Here is a 16,213-nt window from a genome sequence, read left to right on the forward strand (position 1 = left end):
GGGCCATCCACAGCAGGGGGGTCTTAAGGATGGCACAACCCCCTGCCCACTAGGGAACTCAGTGAAGATTGTGCTCCAGAGAAGAAATAGCTCTCTGAGGCACAATCCCTCCATGGGTGATGTAACACCATATCATTGCCTGTTGGGGCCAGTGGCTGCCTGTCACCATTTGAGTCTAATGGACTTGCCCAAGGCTACACAGTGAGTCACTGGCAGAGCTGGAAACAACCTTGAACCCCTGCTCCCTGACCCCAGCTGGCAAATTGTGTCTTTGTTTTTGTTTTTTTTCCCCTGTAGAGGCCCTGAAGTGAGAAGAGTCTCCACTGCTTCATAATTGTCTGTGTCTTTGAATTAGTAAAATTAAACTAGTCATATCCTCGAGATCAGGGTACAAGAACATAACGCGATCCACTTCATCATATGGGAAGACAGAGCAAAGCACGCTGCGGATGCACTCTCGCTCTCCAGCAAGTGGCTCTGGAGCATGATTCTGGAGATAGTCGCTGTGAGACATGGGTGAGTAACTGTCCACCCTTCTGAAGGAGTCAGGCCCCTTGCTGGGCTCTAACAAGAACGGCTGAATGGGAGGCTGATTGTGCAAATGCTTTTGGTATTGTACGTCTTCATGTTCGCTGTAGGAAAAGGGGCCAGTCAGAGGAGACCTGAAAGAGTGCATTACTTGCTGTTGTGCCTTCGGACCTTGTTTGGACTGAGATCTGTCAATGACGTATGGGATTCTCTGACTCTGCACTGCTGACATTTGCACACTGCAGTGGTGCTGAGACCTACAGTGACCTGGGTGGCTACAAAGATGAGAAGGCAGCAGTGCTGCCTCTTGGAAATCACATCGTTGTAAGCAAGTGCAATCCCGACTATGGTTGTGATGAGTTACACACAGATTGTGACAGTGATTGTGTCTAAGAGTACAACATTGATGTGGACTGTCCATTGCATCCCCACTTTCAGAGATGTCTGCAGGCCTGTGTGCACTATATATCTTGTCCCCAAGTGATAACACAGAGAGCTGTTTTTCCATGAGCCTTTGATCTCTCTGTAGATCTTGCTGCAATACACTTTGTTCAGGTTCCAGTTTACATAGGGGCCTGTCTGCCCAGGCGCTAGCTGAATGCTCTGTGTAGCTCCTTTCCTGTTGCGTGGAATGGAGCCAATCAGTTGCAAAGCTCGGAATGGAGCTGCTGCTGCTGCCGCCACCGGTAGCACCACTGGATTCCTGGCACCTTTCTATGCAAGCAGCGTGGGCTGCTTTCTCTCCTTTGGTTGTAGTCAACTTTTCCTCCTTTGTCCCCAAGCTTCGAAATGAGGTCATTGTTTTGGCTCGGAGCTCGTCAGCCACTGACAGCTGAGCTTGATACAATCGTTCTGGATGGTAAAATTTGCACTTGCTGCCATACGTGCATTTTTTGCCTGAAAGAAAACAATAAGTATGAGCTGAGAGCTAGGGGTGGAACATTAAAGTATCAGACAAATACTAATTTATCTATCATCGCTGAGGGGTGCCCTATTAGCACCTTAGTATTTGAGCACCTCACAGTCTTTAATGTATTTATCCTCAGCACCGCAGGGAGGTCGGGAAGTGCAATTTGCCATTACCTTTTAGCTCTTGATTTAAAAGTGGCTGACATACCACATGGCATGGTGGAGACGGCAGGGAAGGGAGGTAAACAGTAATGGAACCAAGAGCATGGAGAGAAATCATTCTGTTGGCAACCTATCAGATAAGCAAAGCGCAGTGCCCTCACAGCTCTTGCTTGCGATGTCGGGGATTGGCGGTAGGTCCCTTTTGTCTCACCTAGTGAAAAGGATTCGGGTCCCATTTCCAGGCTTGGCTGCAGAATGTATGGGCAGTAAGTACAGTCATGGAATGAGGACTCCGTTATTAAATCCACTCTACTATCAGGGAACGTTTGCCATTGTGAAGAGGGCATGAGGGCCTCATCTTTGGAGAAACCCTATCCTGGCCAATTAATGATAGCAGAAGATGAGTCTAAACCAGACCATTTTTAATAATGTTAACGGTGTGCACAGCCATCCTGTGTCAGGGCAGATACAGAACAGGCGCAGAGGGCTCTGTGTCTCACAGGAAGGAGTGGGAGCTGCTAGCCCTTCATTTTCATAGAGACAGGGCCTGACCCAAGGAGCCCATCGTCTCTGAAGCAGTGGCGTGGAAGGAAAGAACACAGCTGGCTTTACAAATATCATGGCTGTGTGGCCTGGGGAGGAGGCACATCATCTCCAGCCTGTCAGCTCTTGTGGTCACTGTCTGACCACAAGAGCTCTGCTGGGGGACTGTGTGTGGTAACACCTCTGCTCTCCTTATGCCAAGGGGTGAATCACCAAGGAGCCCCAGAAGAAAAACGGGGGGGCAGCACTGTGTGGAGTTAAAGAAAACCTACCATACGGACAGGACTGCCATCTAGTAAAAGGAAGCACTGGCTTTTTGCTGAGGAAATTGTGAAGCGTAGGTCCATGACGGCCTAGCGGGTCATCTGGAGGCATAAACCTGAAAACAAACAGAAATCGCCTTGAGAACTTCTGCATTTCACTTCAATTCTACTTTGGGATCTTTAATGTTTTTTTAATTGTTTATTGTGCAGTTATGACAGAAAAGCCTTGTAACATCTACACAATCCAACCAAAAGGATACACCAAGAAAACAACACTCTTGCATCTTAGACCTGTGAGCTGCAACCATACACTCTCCAGGAGACAAGCAGTGCTCTTTAGCTGACTAGCCCTACTGATAAAGTACTACAAGTGTATAAAGCTCCTCCCCTTCCGCAGGTTTTAGTATCAGTGTTAGAATCTCAAACTGCAGAGAGGAAGGCGTGGCGTTACATTGGCCAGTCAGCGGCTTTGAATTTTTCAGTATCAGGCCCTGGATGATACTTTTAAAACAACAGAAAATGTCACATTAGTATCTGCCCAAACTCCCTATCTGTGCCTAGTCCCAGTGTGCATCTCCACGTTCACAGCACGATCTGCGTTTAGCCACCACAAATCTACAGCGTATACATGTTTTGAAATAGTAGGAGTTAGCAGACTCAAATCCATCAGTGAAATCAGAGTGAGGGCTCATGGCTCATCACTCTGCCCTTACTTTTTCATCTTCCCTTGCAACACATATGCACCCCATGTAAGAACACATGGATTTTTAAGACCTAGGCCTCTGTTGAGGACCAGATCTACCTATGAGCCCCTGCATGCAATGATATTGTGTTACATAAGTTCTAGAAACATGGCTAGTTGGAATGCTAATTCCCCTGCCCTATCATTTGAATGTGATGCTTCAGAAAGAGCCAATATCTAAAATAATTAGCACTTATATAGCTATAAACAAATTAAGCCTCACAAAGCCCCTGTGAGGTGAAACAGAGGGAGAGAAGCTAACTGACTGATTTAGGCCATTGAATTTGTCAGAGTCAGAGAGTAGATTAGAACTGAGGAGATCCAGTCTCCTCAGTCTTTGTTCAAATCACTAGCCCACGGATCTCTCAACAAATGCTGATTGGCCATTGCTCTTTGCAGTGAGTTAGTGGTCATGGTTAAGTGAGAAAGCATCACGTGATTGGTGTAGGGGCATATAATTCCCAATCTCTGTATATAGTAGAACCAGCAGCTGAAACACTATGGCTGAGGCTTTGAGAGTCTCCTAGAGATGAGAAAGTCTATCTTAATGTGAAATTCTACAAATGTGCTTGGCAAAAAAAAGCTGGACTTTTTTTTAGTCAAGTTTGTGAAAATATTCTGACAGCCTAGAGAACTGGAAAGGAAGATGAGGAAAAATGTTATGTAAATATCTGAGACGTATTAGTAACAAGGGAAGTAATCGGTTTGTTAGAGAGATAACAGACCTGAACTTTGAGTCCCATTATGTTGGCAAGTAGGGACATTATACACCATTACATGAAATTCACTGCCAAGTATTTTAGTGCAGTTTGGGTGGCTGGAGAACTACCAGCATTCCCTCTTATCTATCAACGGTAAAATCAATGGAGCAAACCCCACTTGAGAGGCTTCTTGGCTAGGCTGTCAATGAAAACTTGCTCTCAGTGCATATTATCTAGCTAAATAAAAGGTCTGGACCCAGTTGACTGAGTAACAACCTTTTCAGGGATAGAGAAAGACACACAAAATTGGGAATGATCTATACACCACCCAGTTTTGCATAGATACCATATGAGTCTGGCAGTAGCTTCCTCCAATGGGAATAGTGAAGGGGTTTGGTGTGCGGGAGACCAAGATCTAATTGCAGATCCTGACGTCTCTTTTCTTCAGCTAGAAGGATGATTACTGTAACAGTGGATTTTCAAGTGGAGGGGAAAGAATTACTCTCAGGAGGGATGGGAAGGTTTAACTCTCCCTTAAGCACCAGGGATATTAGCTATACTGCCAAGCAGCCAAATTCCTCCCTGTTGCCAGACATCAATTTCATTGTAGTGCTGTCCAAAATAAATGTTATAGTGCTGTGACATGGAGACACCAGGCCTTCCCCCATCACATGTCTCTCATTCTCTGCATTAGCAGGGGGTAGGAGCAACATGGGTTCTAGATCATCTTTAGTGAACTTAGTATAGGTAAGTTCTCAAGGAGCTACACACGACCTTTGAGACCAGACTTGGGGAAGAAGAAACTAAAGACACAACCCCAACCCAGACTCCCTTAAAAATACATTTGCTCCCTTTGACTCAAATAAAGTTGCACTTATGGCAGGGTTGAATTTGGTCCATAGCATTCAGGTGTGCAAACCAAAGTAATGAATGCATAAAGACAATTGTCCCCTACTTGTCACTGACAAAGGAGTACATGAGTAGCCGCTGCTCGATGAACCACTTCCACTCAGGATTCTCACTCTGGAGATCCCGATAGTTGTCATTGGAAACAATCACACCATCTTTTTCATGGGCCACTTTAATTATATAGCGATCGTCGTAGCAGACCACCCTCCTGCCTTTCACCTTGCGGGAGGGGGTGTACACAAGAATGGTTTGTTTTGCAAGTTCGTCAAGAAGGTGCTGATCTGAAAACAAAAACAAGAGGGAGGAAAATTAGTGATTAGCAGGTATCAAGCAAGTATTGGAGTCCTTTAAGAATTTAAAAACATCTTAAAAATAATAAGGGCCTAAAGTTAGGCATTGTCCACACTAGAAAGGTAAGGACTGTAAGTCAACCTATGTTAGGTTGACTTACAACCCCCGCAGTAATTATCGTGGTGGTGCATGTCTGCACTAACCTCCTTGGGGTAGTAGAGTGTGTCCTCACCAGGAGCACTGCCCCTGACCTAAGAGGGGCAGTGTGGGAAGCTGAGAGACCAGTCTCAGCAACTTCCTGCTGAGATCCCGGCTGCTCCCTCACCCATTCCCCAGCAGAAGCTGGGGTCCAGCTTTGTGGGTCTGCTCCCAGCTGGGAGCCAGGATCCAGCTGTCAGGGGCTTCTCCCCCCACTCCCAGAGAAACCGCCATTTAACAAGCCTCTCTGGCTATGGATACTGTATGACAAAACACCTGTAATGGGCTATGTGGCTTATTTTCAGTCATCTATGCTGTTGACTCTGTAAAACTATTTGCACACAAGAATTTCACCTGTAATAGCAATTTTATTTCTTTTCTCTTCCAAGTGGGTCTTATTTATTATCTAGAAGTAGCAGCACAATAGTGAGGTCAGTGTTCTTGCTGATTCATTTTCATGCATTATTTCTTCCCTTCCCACCCCACTCCCAAGCGCAGACATAGGCTTCGGCTGACATGTTTTATGTATTTCACACAGTAAGTGCCTATATAGGCAATAACAGAAAATTGTTTGTGGTTTGGCTGATGTTTGTGTGTCAGTCACAACTACCTTCTGCTAGAGGAATGTCACCCTCCAGTAATATAGCTGACAGCTCTACAATAAACAATGCAGTTCACAGCTAACAGAGATACATTCTCCTTTAGCTCAACTGACAGAGGTCTGTGCTTTTGAAGCAGAAGATTCTGATTTCTGTCAGAGACGCTATACAGACAGCAACAGCATATACATGGCCATGGATTCATCACGGAAATACCCTGAAACATGGTCCTTGCTGTCTGCTTCCATTGTGCTGCTTTCTCTCCAGGAAAGAATTGCATCAGATGCCTCAAGTCCCCAATGGCTGCTCTTTAGATCACATGACAGAGAGACAGCACTGCTATAGTTAAGGTTAATTGGTAACATTTCAGATTATTCTTGGAATGCCCTGTCTACCTGTAATGGGGCTATCAACTCGTGGTGGTTCCTTTCTCCATGATGGGACAAAGACCTTGATGTCTTTGTGGCCTCTCTCCCTGAACCAGTCCACTGCCAGCTGAATTCCCCGGCATGAAAACACGTCTTTGTTCCCATGGCTGCAACCAGAAAAGAGAGAGGGAAATATGTTAAGATTCAGGAAGGCGTTCGAAGGAGTTCAGGCAGCTCTCTGAAGGTAATTTAGTAATACAAAGACAAACCACATCATGAGTCCTGGCACCTCTTAATGATAGCCAAGGAAGCAACCTTTACATATTAAGTAGAGAGCTCCAGATGGACAACTTCAAATACATCTCCCAATGGAACAAGGGACTTTTCACTTGCACCACAACTTGAATGTTTTCAAGGACAAATGCTCCTGCACACTACACTTCAAGGGCAGAAGTAATTCGGCAGATATCCTTCCACTCACCCCCTCCCCCACAGTGACTGCCTCAATCTCTGTGCAGAGATGGACTTGGGATGTAAATATTGGCTTCACTTGACCCCATCTTGGGCTGCACTGGATTCCTCTTACTGCCTAGGCTGATGGCCTGAACAGGAGCACTCACTGTTGGAGCTGAATGCAGAAACTCACAAAGCATGAAACACAAACAGTGGCAATGCTCTCTCAGAAATAAAACTTTTTAGGTCCTATCTCTTGCCACTCTGTTAAGCTGGCAGCCATCCCAGCAGATTGCATGTGTTAGGTGCCAATGACATCCAAGGAGGGAGGGGCAGGACCACAATGTGGAGATGGGGAAATAGGAGAGCTGTGCCCTAGACCACCTTAATCTGACCAGGTTGTTGGATTTTGCCTGTCTAGGCCCAAGGAAAGGGGAAAACCTAGGATCTGTGTAGGAGTCAGGGGCATGTGCAGGAATTTAAATTCCAGCGCTTTTGGAGGGGCACTGTACCCCACTGAGGACCAGAGGAGAGCTACCCCTCCGCCCCCCACTGGTTATTGAAAGGGACCATGCCCTTGCTTGACCCCCACCTTCTGCACACTCCTGGTTTGTAGCAAACCCAGTTACGGAACTCAGGATGACTAAAATGCAGCATAAACCAGAATGGCATAGGGAAATAATGCCTGAGAAAGCCCATAAAAGGATATGGTCTTGTTCAGTTTCTTTTCCCTAACCTATAAAGTTCCTATTGCCTGTCATTATGTCGTGTCTAAATCTGGCTACAAACAGTACATTGAGGAAGATAATTTCCTTGTGCGTAACCATCTCTGCAAAAGGAAATAAATGTATTGGTTTCATATATAGTACTCATCACACAGAGATTGAACCCTACGCCATGGTCCTGAAATAGCAAAACATAGCCACACCTCCTCCCCCCCCACTAGCTACAGAAGCTTCACTTGTGTACTTTGAACTCTCTAGATAATATCTCCACAATCACTACTGCTTTCAACCTTGCAGAATGCCCACACTAATTATTAGTGTGTTGTTATATCTCTACATCTACAAAGAGAGAATAGAGAGGTTAGAACCTTTATATAATTACTTTAATGGAGATAAGAGTGCATTTATCATCCAAAATGAAAGTGTCATTGTAGACCTAATCATAATTGCAGTAGTGAAATAATTAATTAGCCCAAAATGATAAAATGGAATTTAGGGGCGCCATCTAGCTGGCTTTAAATGGCTGGGTACATGCCTCTACTACCAGGAGTTATAAACAAAGTTCAGTGAACTAGGAGCCTATTTCCCTATTCATTATACCAGTGTTATGACCCTGTAACTCCACTGATTTTTTTTTTAAACAAAGTCACGCTGGAGTTACTCCAGTGCGGCTGCAAAGAGAATCTGACCCTAGGGATTTGGCCAAAAAAAACAAAACAGATCACCTTAACAAAGCAGGATGATGTACGCATTTATTTCTCAGTGCTGCTGTTTACTCTAATTATTGATACAGTTCATGGGTAAATGTCCTTATGGCTTGTTCGGCTTAGCCTGTCTGAAGTAGTTCCTTCTTCTTAGTATGTTGCAAACATTATTTAACTATTAAATAGGTCATGCTTATAGCCATTGACCTCTAACTTCTGCCATTTAACAAGTGTGTAACCTTGCCTCGTCTTATATGACAGAGGCCAGGAGAACAAATGCCACCCCATATGCTTATATGTCTCACCTTTTACAGTTATCAGTACTGCCATTTTAGCTATGGAAAAACAGGGTTAGAGACACTAAGTGGCAAAATCCACGGTCACACAGCAACCTAAGGAAGGCATTTGGCCTGTATAGGATTATAATTGTAGACACTGTACCAAGTTTCAAATAAAGGTGTTTTACATAATTGTTTAATTTTAATTTAAACACAGTTGTGTCCAGTGAAGCCCGACATTTCCTCCATTTCAGTATCTTTACTTATAGCCTGATGATCGCTGATCACAAAATTACTGTATATCCTTAATTCTGGGTATATCATTGTGACGCTGGCAGGCCAGGTGCCAGGTCATGCCAAGGCCTCAGGCCGCACTGAACACTAACAAATGCATAGCTGGCACCCCATTTAGCTTGCCTGTATGTTAGTGTTGATAGATACTAGAGTTGTAGGAGTGAGTTTGGTGTTTAGACTTTACGAATAGCTTGTAGGATGCTGCAGGTATCAATCTCACTTATCTAGAGCCCCTGTTATAAAGCAATAGCAAGTGTTTAAACCTCTGTAACTGTGTAGCTCATCCAACAGGAAAGGAGCCTGTTCTAATGCAAATGCTGGTTGGCTTCCTAGAGAAGATGTTAGGTCATGCCCAAGGAGGTGGCTTTTGAAACCAAAACACCAATTATGAGACATCAAAAGAACAAAGTCTTTGTTAATTACAGTTCTCACCCCCCTCCAGGAAGAGGAGTCCTGTGCATGAACTCATCACATCAGCCTGGGCTCTGGGGAGAAGGGGGTGAAATTCCTGACAAGGAGAAACTGGGTTCTTTTTGCTGGTTGGACTCTAAGGCTTGGTCTACACTTACCTCAGCGATTTGGCGGCAGTCGACGGGAGTTAAGCAAAGTACGCAAAGAACTTGTGTAATTCCCGTCGACTTCTGTGCTTCTCTTCTGCGCTCTGTCTTCACTGCAGGAACTGCGTTCCTGTCGACGCAACGCTACGCCACTTGAGGAGGTGGTTTTAGTACATCGTCTTCTGGAGCGACTGAGCGGGTCTTCACTGACCGCTCAGTCGATCCAGATAAGTCGATCTGACGGCGCAGACTTTGCCACTGTCAGTGTAGACAGAGCCTAAGGGGGCAAGAATCACTCAGCATAAGCAAAAGGCCCCCAGCTGAGGTGTGTGTGTGAACCTTGTAAATAAATATTTTTGTTCTCCTACTTAATAAATCTTGTTAATTTATTACAGGGTTGACTGCAAACACTGTCTTTGGTGATAGATCTAGAGTACAATTGACCTGGGGTAAGTGATTGGTCTTCTGGGAGTGGGAGTAACTTCAATAACCTGTTGTGATTTTTGGTGTAAGGGACCCTGTATCACACAGACTGTCTTGCCCAGGGTGGCAAAATAGACTGGAGTCCCCAGGGACTGTCTGTGATTCCATGTTAAGGCTGTTCTAGTGCTTGTGGAAATCACACGTGGTTGGTGAAATCTAATTACAGGTCATACAACCAGTTTGAGGGCTGTGCCCTGTTCTTGGACAGTCTGCCCTGAGGTTGGCACTTGGACTCATGAGCCACTCTAGACAGCGTGACAATTAGATCTCTATAAAGGCACAAGTGACATTTTCAAAGATGCCTAAATGACTTGGGAGTAGTCTGAGACACACAGACCCCTTGGCAAAGTGGCCTCTGTTCTGTGCAAAAAACGCTTGTCTCAGCCCTGCCAAACACACTGTGCCAAACCTCTGTCCTGCAAGGTATTTAGCCAAAAGGGGTAATGTGTAAAAGGTATCTACAGGAAGCTCATATCTTGTTGAGATTTACTGCATGCTGTTTGGACATGTACTATTTAAGGAATAAGTAACCACACTGAAAACAGTCTTGAGGGATGTGGAGTAAAAGTTAGTCACTAGGGGTCACGTGGCTCTCAGCAATGGCCCACTGGAGCAGAAGGGAGTTGTCACCATCCCTATGCAAGTCTCAATTGTCTAGCCTTGCTCCATCCCAAGACTTTCAATGCAAAACCATCAGAGACAACTGTACACAATCAAAATTAGTTGAAGGTTAACAAGGAACACAACAGATGGAAGTGTCCTGGAAAAATACAGTGTTGGCAAAGGACAGCCACTATTAAGTCACAGGAAGTCTGCTGGGGTTTCCCCAGTGACATGCACCTGGAGTTGTGGTGTTTGTGGCAGATTTAACTATGCTGATGAAAAGTTAGCTTGTCTCCACAAGCAGCGATTTCATTAGCAAGCGGTAGCCTCCACCAGATTGGGGATGGGGAGGTGTGCATTTGTTTGTTCTACTTCCAGCTCTGCCTCAGACGCACAGTACGACAACTTCTGTGCCCCACTTTTCCTGTCTGTAGTAATATTTAGCCACCTTTGTAAAGTGCTTGAGGCTCTGTGGATGAAAAGCTCTAAGGATTAGTATTGGATAAGCAGTGTTGTTGTTAGAGTGAAACAAAGTAAAATAAGAGGGAGTCCAAAGTCAGGACTGTGCAGCCCAGAATGCCTCCATCCACATGACAGCTTGAATATTGCTAGAAATACCTGCAAGTACCAACCTAGATAACCATTTTTTCATTCCAGTCGGCTTGCAGCTGGTAGGATTCTGGCAATTCCTTTTTCAAGTGGACAGGGACTTTTTTTTTTTAAAAGCAGCCCTGCTATCAGAAGCTCTGCTGTCAATATCTTCTCCCCTGGCAGTCTAGCTCATGGTTAACACAGTTTGTAACTGTATTAGAGATGTGAATGCAAACTGTTTTTCAACCCTGCTGGTCAGGTTTGGGAGACAAGAGATGTTCTTTTCCCCACCATATATAGGGATGAGATGATTACAGTGCAGTATAGTGCCCTATCCACAATCTTTCTGTACCATGTGCCAGATGAGTTTGTTACTAATATGCTAGGATGTCAAGGCCCCTTTTCCCCAGGGTCACTGGGAGTGTTTGAGCTACAAGCACCCTCTAGGGCCAGTCAGTGGTCCAATTCATTTTCATAAATTTTAAGGCCAAAAGGGCAACTGGGATAGTCTAGACTGACTGACCTGCATGACACAGGCCAAACGTCCCTGAATTAAATCCCCTTTGAACTACAGCACGTCTTTTAGAAACACATCCAATCTTGATTTAAAAATTGCTAATGATGGAGAATTCACCACAACCCATGGAAAATTGTTCCAATGGTTAATTACTCTCGGTGTTGAAAATTTGCATCTTATTTCTAGTGTGAATTTGTCTAGCTTCAACTTCCAGCCATTGGATCGTGTTGTACCTGTGTCAGCTTGAAGAGCCTTCAACAACTTATACAATGAGGCTTGCTTCCCTGAGGAGGCTCACATCCCTTTTACAAAAGGTTTAAGCAATTCCAGGGAAAACTTTGGGGTGGAGGAATAAAGCATCTCTTTTGTTTTGCATAAGTCTTTAAAAAAATGCACCCCATAGTGACTCTCCAATACTGGCTATGAAATACTCAGCAGATGTTAATCCCAAAGCAGAAACAGAAATGATCAGGGTGCTCTTCTCCATGTGGGCAATCATGTTTCCAAAATGCAACTTTTTGCCGGTGTCTTCCACGTGTTATGACCCTCCTGCATCTTCTCTCTCCCCTTGTACCCAAAGTTCTTACAGTAGGGAGTCCTGCATATCTTTTTCCTGTGTTGACAGGAGCAGTCATTCTGCCTCAGTCTGGGGCAATCCTGAAATACAGATTCTCTCCTGCACTAGAATGAGAAGATGGTGAGAACCTATGGCACCCATTCCATTTCACAGGCCACAAAGCTGAACTCCAGCCTTGTGGCCGAAGTTCAGATTGGACTATCTGCAATACCGAGAGGCTTTCCCCAAAGGAAAACAGCTCCTGCCATTTCTCCTTGTTCAATGTGAAATGACATTCTTGGGGATGCGTCTCTCACGCTTATACTCAGCCTTCTTCCTGCCTCTGGGAGATGGTTGCTCCCACCATTCTGCCTGGAGGATAAATCTTTGTTTGGAGCGTCTCCCTCCATTCAGAGGAAGAAGTTACCTGGCAGGGTTTTCTCTGTCCTTCCCCAAGGGTCAAACTCCCTGGATGGATTTTCTCCCTTCTTCCTCTTCCTCCCCAAGGGTCAGGCTCCTGTTTGGGGAACTTCCCCCACACACACTGAAGAAGCTGAACGAGGAATCTTTTTTGTCTGTCTCCCACCCCCAAATGCAAGAAAGTATAGCATGCGAAGGAGCCTCCAAAAAGATGTCATCAAGCAGGAAAATGAGAATTGGTGGGATAGGAATGACTGACAGTCACAGTGTGTGTATAGAATGTGTTTCCTGTCGGGCTTGATGGCCTTGAAGGTTAAGATCATTCAGGTAACATGGAAACATTTGAATGTTTATCCAGAACTAACTCTCAACCTCTGGAATTTCCATCACAGACTTTACACGCATGTATAATGCAGTGTTGGTGCTACTTGTTGTGTGCTCTCATGTATTTTTGCAATGGTGAGTGTGGTCTTGTGTGTGCTCATATGTATTTTTGCTACAGTAATGCTGGAGTTTGGATATTTTTAAAAATTCTATTTCTCATCCTAGAAGTAGAGCAAGAACTATTTAAAGGGAGAAAGGAGATTATTTCAGTATGAAGGTCACAACTGAGTTGATAAACACTTGGAAAATGTAATATAATCCATATTCCTATAACCATGAATCCAAACCAACACACACAAGCCAGGGATGTTTTGGGTTGTTTGCAAAACCAAAATCCAAATTTTCCCATTTTAACTGCTCTCTGTTTCTCAGGTCAGGTGGACTGTTCACTCTCTTTCCGGAGACATGGTCACTTGATTTACAAAATACCAAAAACAGTACAGGAACCAATCATGTGATCTACTTAACTAGTACAAGAGCCAATCAGCTGAAATACTGTGCTACTGCTTATCTAGATTTATACAAATGAGTCAGATTTTAAAAAAAAAGTACAGTATTACAGTAAACACTTTGATTACATTATCTGGTCATCTAGCTTGCTCTGCCAATGCCTCAGCATATTGATCTAGATCTCCTGGGTACTTAGGAGGAGAGGTAGCATGAACTACAAGTGAAGAGCGGACTGGTGAAACATACTGCTACAGACAGTAGAGCTAAGGAGTTAGTTTTGAAATGGTGATCATTGTTTTAAAAATCAGTGATGAAGGAAACCGAGGGAGAGCAAATCCATGACATAAGCTCCAGCCCCATAAACAGATATATATGAGATATCATCCACCAGCCATCTTGTGTGCTGCGCACATAAAGGAGAGCACAACTTCAGGCTGGATTAAAATGCCAAGTTACTGAGAAAGGGAGTTCCCTTTTAGGAAACAAAGTGGAAGGGCACGTACCTCATTGCAACGTTGCTGCCATCGATCACGATAGGTCTCAAGTGACTGGAAGAATTGCTTGCCTCCTCTTCAGGCCGTTTGGGCAGAGTGCTACATGCCTGAGTGCTACATGATCCACGGGGGACAAGTTTTGGGGGAGGATACTGGGCCTGCCTCTCCTGAACTGCAGGCCTGCTACCTACCCGAAGCAACTCTTTCAGCACATCATCCTCCAGGGCCCCTTGGCCCAGATTCTCCAGCACTTTGCAGATGTCCTGTTTGCCATACCCCAGCTTGCAGAAAAACTCCATCTTGCCCAGGTGCGCTTCCATCTCTGTGGCAAGAATTCCCTCAGGGACTGGGCTGTTACCAGTCTGCAAGATGTGAACTTGCCACGGCCAGTCTCAGCAGGCTTCTCTGTTCCTTTCACTTAAGGCTTTTGTTTTCACAGCTGCTTTTAGCTGGCATCAGCTTTAGGTAGGGAAAAGATTTTAAATAATACAATTAAATGTGGTAGCCAAGGAATGGCTGTCTCACATACAAACCTGTACAAGAGGCCAGTCTTATTGGCTTAACGTTTCCTCAGATACACTGAACATTCTTCTGCTCTACTCTTGTTAGAAAAGCACCTCTGCTGCGCATCGATTTTTTGTCAGCTTCTTGGAGGCATGGTTTAAGATGGTGTCACACTACTCCATATACATGAGATGTGTGTGTGTGTGTATAGGTACATAGAGACATACACACACTTGCTCTCCAACGTCATCTCACAGGAAGTCATTTAAAATACAACATAACTGGGGATTTTCAATTTGCTCACTGTGGTTAATGAGCCACAGATAATATCTTTCTGATTTCAATGGACTGATCTCAGATGTCATAGCAACTCAGCAAATATGGCAAACTTCATCTAGCAGCAACGAGGGAATGTGTTGTTTTGCAGCGTTACTTGGAACTTTGAAAACAACTTCTCAGCACTCAAAAAATTCTGCTCTTGTGAAAGTCTGTTCAGGTGAAATCACTCAGATGTTCCGCTGATGCATGACTTACCCTGTTAATTTCCCTGTACTAGCTTCTTTTTCAGCGAGGTTTTTTGTACTTGAACAAAACCAGTTTACTTTTACAAAACTGTAGATGTAGCAGCTTGAGTCTAAACCTTTCTGAGCAGTTTTAATTTCAATTGGATTCATGGTGGAGAGAGGGTCAGATGCAGCATTGAGTGTGCCTGAGAGTAAGCTAAGCTAGGGTACCATACCCTTCCCCGCACTTCACTAGGAATGTTATACTGACTTTGACCGGGTCTTGCACTGGCATTTTTCTTAAAGCCTCCTGCAACTGCAGCTCCATGGCCAATAGCAGTGATGGAAGCACTAGTGTAGATTGGCTGCTGGTATTTTACCTAAGCTCTGAGAGGAGCTCTGCAGGAGTGAAGGCAGAAGTTTCCTGCCTGAGAAGCTTAGGAATTTTGCAATAGGAGGCTCTCTCCTGGGGACAAAAGTGGATGCTAGTTAACTCAGAGCTGCAATTACTCAGCAGTCACTTGTAATACCATCTTTAGAGACAAATATTAAACACGTGCAGTATACGACTGACCTTTACAGCAGACAGCTGTAGCACAATTACCTGCTGTACTGTGTTTTCACTAAAGTCCTTTGCTGAGTTCAATGAAACTACCTCCATTTTCTAGTTAACTTTTCACATACACCGAATGAGCAAGCTCTTTGAAGCAGCGATCATCATTCAGCTCTGTGTTTGTAAACCACCTAGCACAGTGGGGTCATGCCTAGCCAGGATACTATAAATAATTATTAAAGAGTATTGCCCTTTGAGGAGCATGTGTGTACCCCCACACTCTCACAATGCTGCTGTGTCCTCACCTGGGGCTAGTCCCAGATCCAGGATCATGAGTTTGCTGCAGGCTTTGAGTTAAGGAACCAGGCTCCTTATCCTAGGCAGTGGAGTCTCATGCTTTTAGAGCTACAGGTACTGGGTTCAAGCCCCACAACAGCCACTCCATCCAGGGCCCCACAACACAAGTTGTGGCCTGAATGGGGATTTGAGCTGCTCTGGCTCTCTGGAAATTGGGCTGAGCTTTCCTGGACAGAGACCATCAGTACCACATGCATGTATGCACTGTGGCTCTAGGCTCTGCCCAGTGGCCTGTGAGCTGTGCAACCTGGGTCCTTCAGCTAAGGCAACAGAGTAGAGGCTTGTGCTTTTAGATCCTGAATTCCTGGTTTCAGTCCCCAGCTCCTACCAGATGATTACCCTTTGAGGGGGGAAAGCGGAGCATGTGAATTGAATGGATTCTTCTCCCCCCACTTTTAAATGAGTAGCAGGAGCAGAAGTGGATGGGCTAAGGGGCACAGTACAGGTGAAATAATTAAAAATACATTTCCAAGGTAATTCACATTCGATGTTCTCTCTGAACTGACCTGTGTGGCTTCTCCTTCACTCTCCCCTCCTGACTCACTTCTGCTTCAACACCTCTATTGGCTGATGA

The 16,213-nt window shown here is 44.8% G+C and overlaps 1 protein-coding gene across 1 annotated transcript; it reads right to left on the reverse strand.

Annotated features, from left to right (window-relative positions):
• Positions 1 to 328: 328 nt before the first annotated feature.
• ZC3H12D (zinc finger CCCH-type containing 12D) lies at positions 329 to 14,042 on the reverse strand. The gene is made up of 5 exons (XM_067542215.1): positions 13,732 to 14,042; positions 6,241 to 6,380; positions 4,804 to 5,038; positions 2,415 to 2,521; positions 329 to 1,425 (listed from the first exon to the last, which is right to left on the reverse strand). Exons 1-5 carry the CDS (start codon positions 14,040 to 14,042, stop codon positions 329 to 331), a joined length of 1,890 nt encoding a protein of 629 aa, XP_067398316.1.
• Positions 14,043 to 16,213: the final 2,171 nt, after the last annotated feature.

The sequence above is a fragment of the Emydura macquarii genome, unplaced genomic scaffold (assembly GCF_026122565.2).
Source record: "Emydura macquarii macquarii isolate MOO-44397 ecotype Brisbane River unplaced genomic scaffold, CSIRO-AGI_Emac_v2 contig_705, whole genome shotgun sequence".
NCBI lineage: Eukaryota > Metazoa > Chordata > Testudines > Chelidae > Emydura > Emydura macquarii.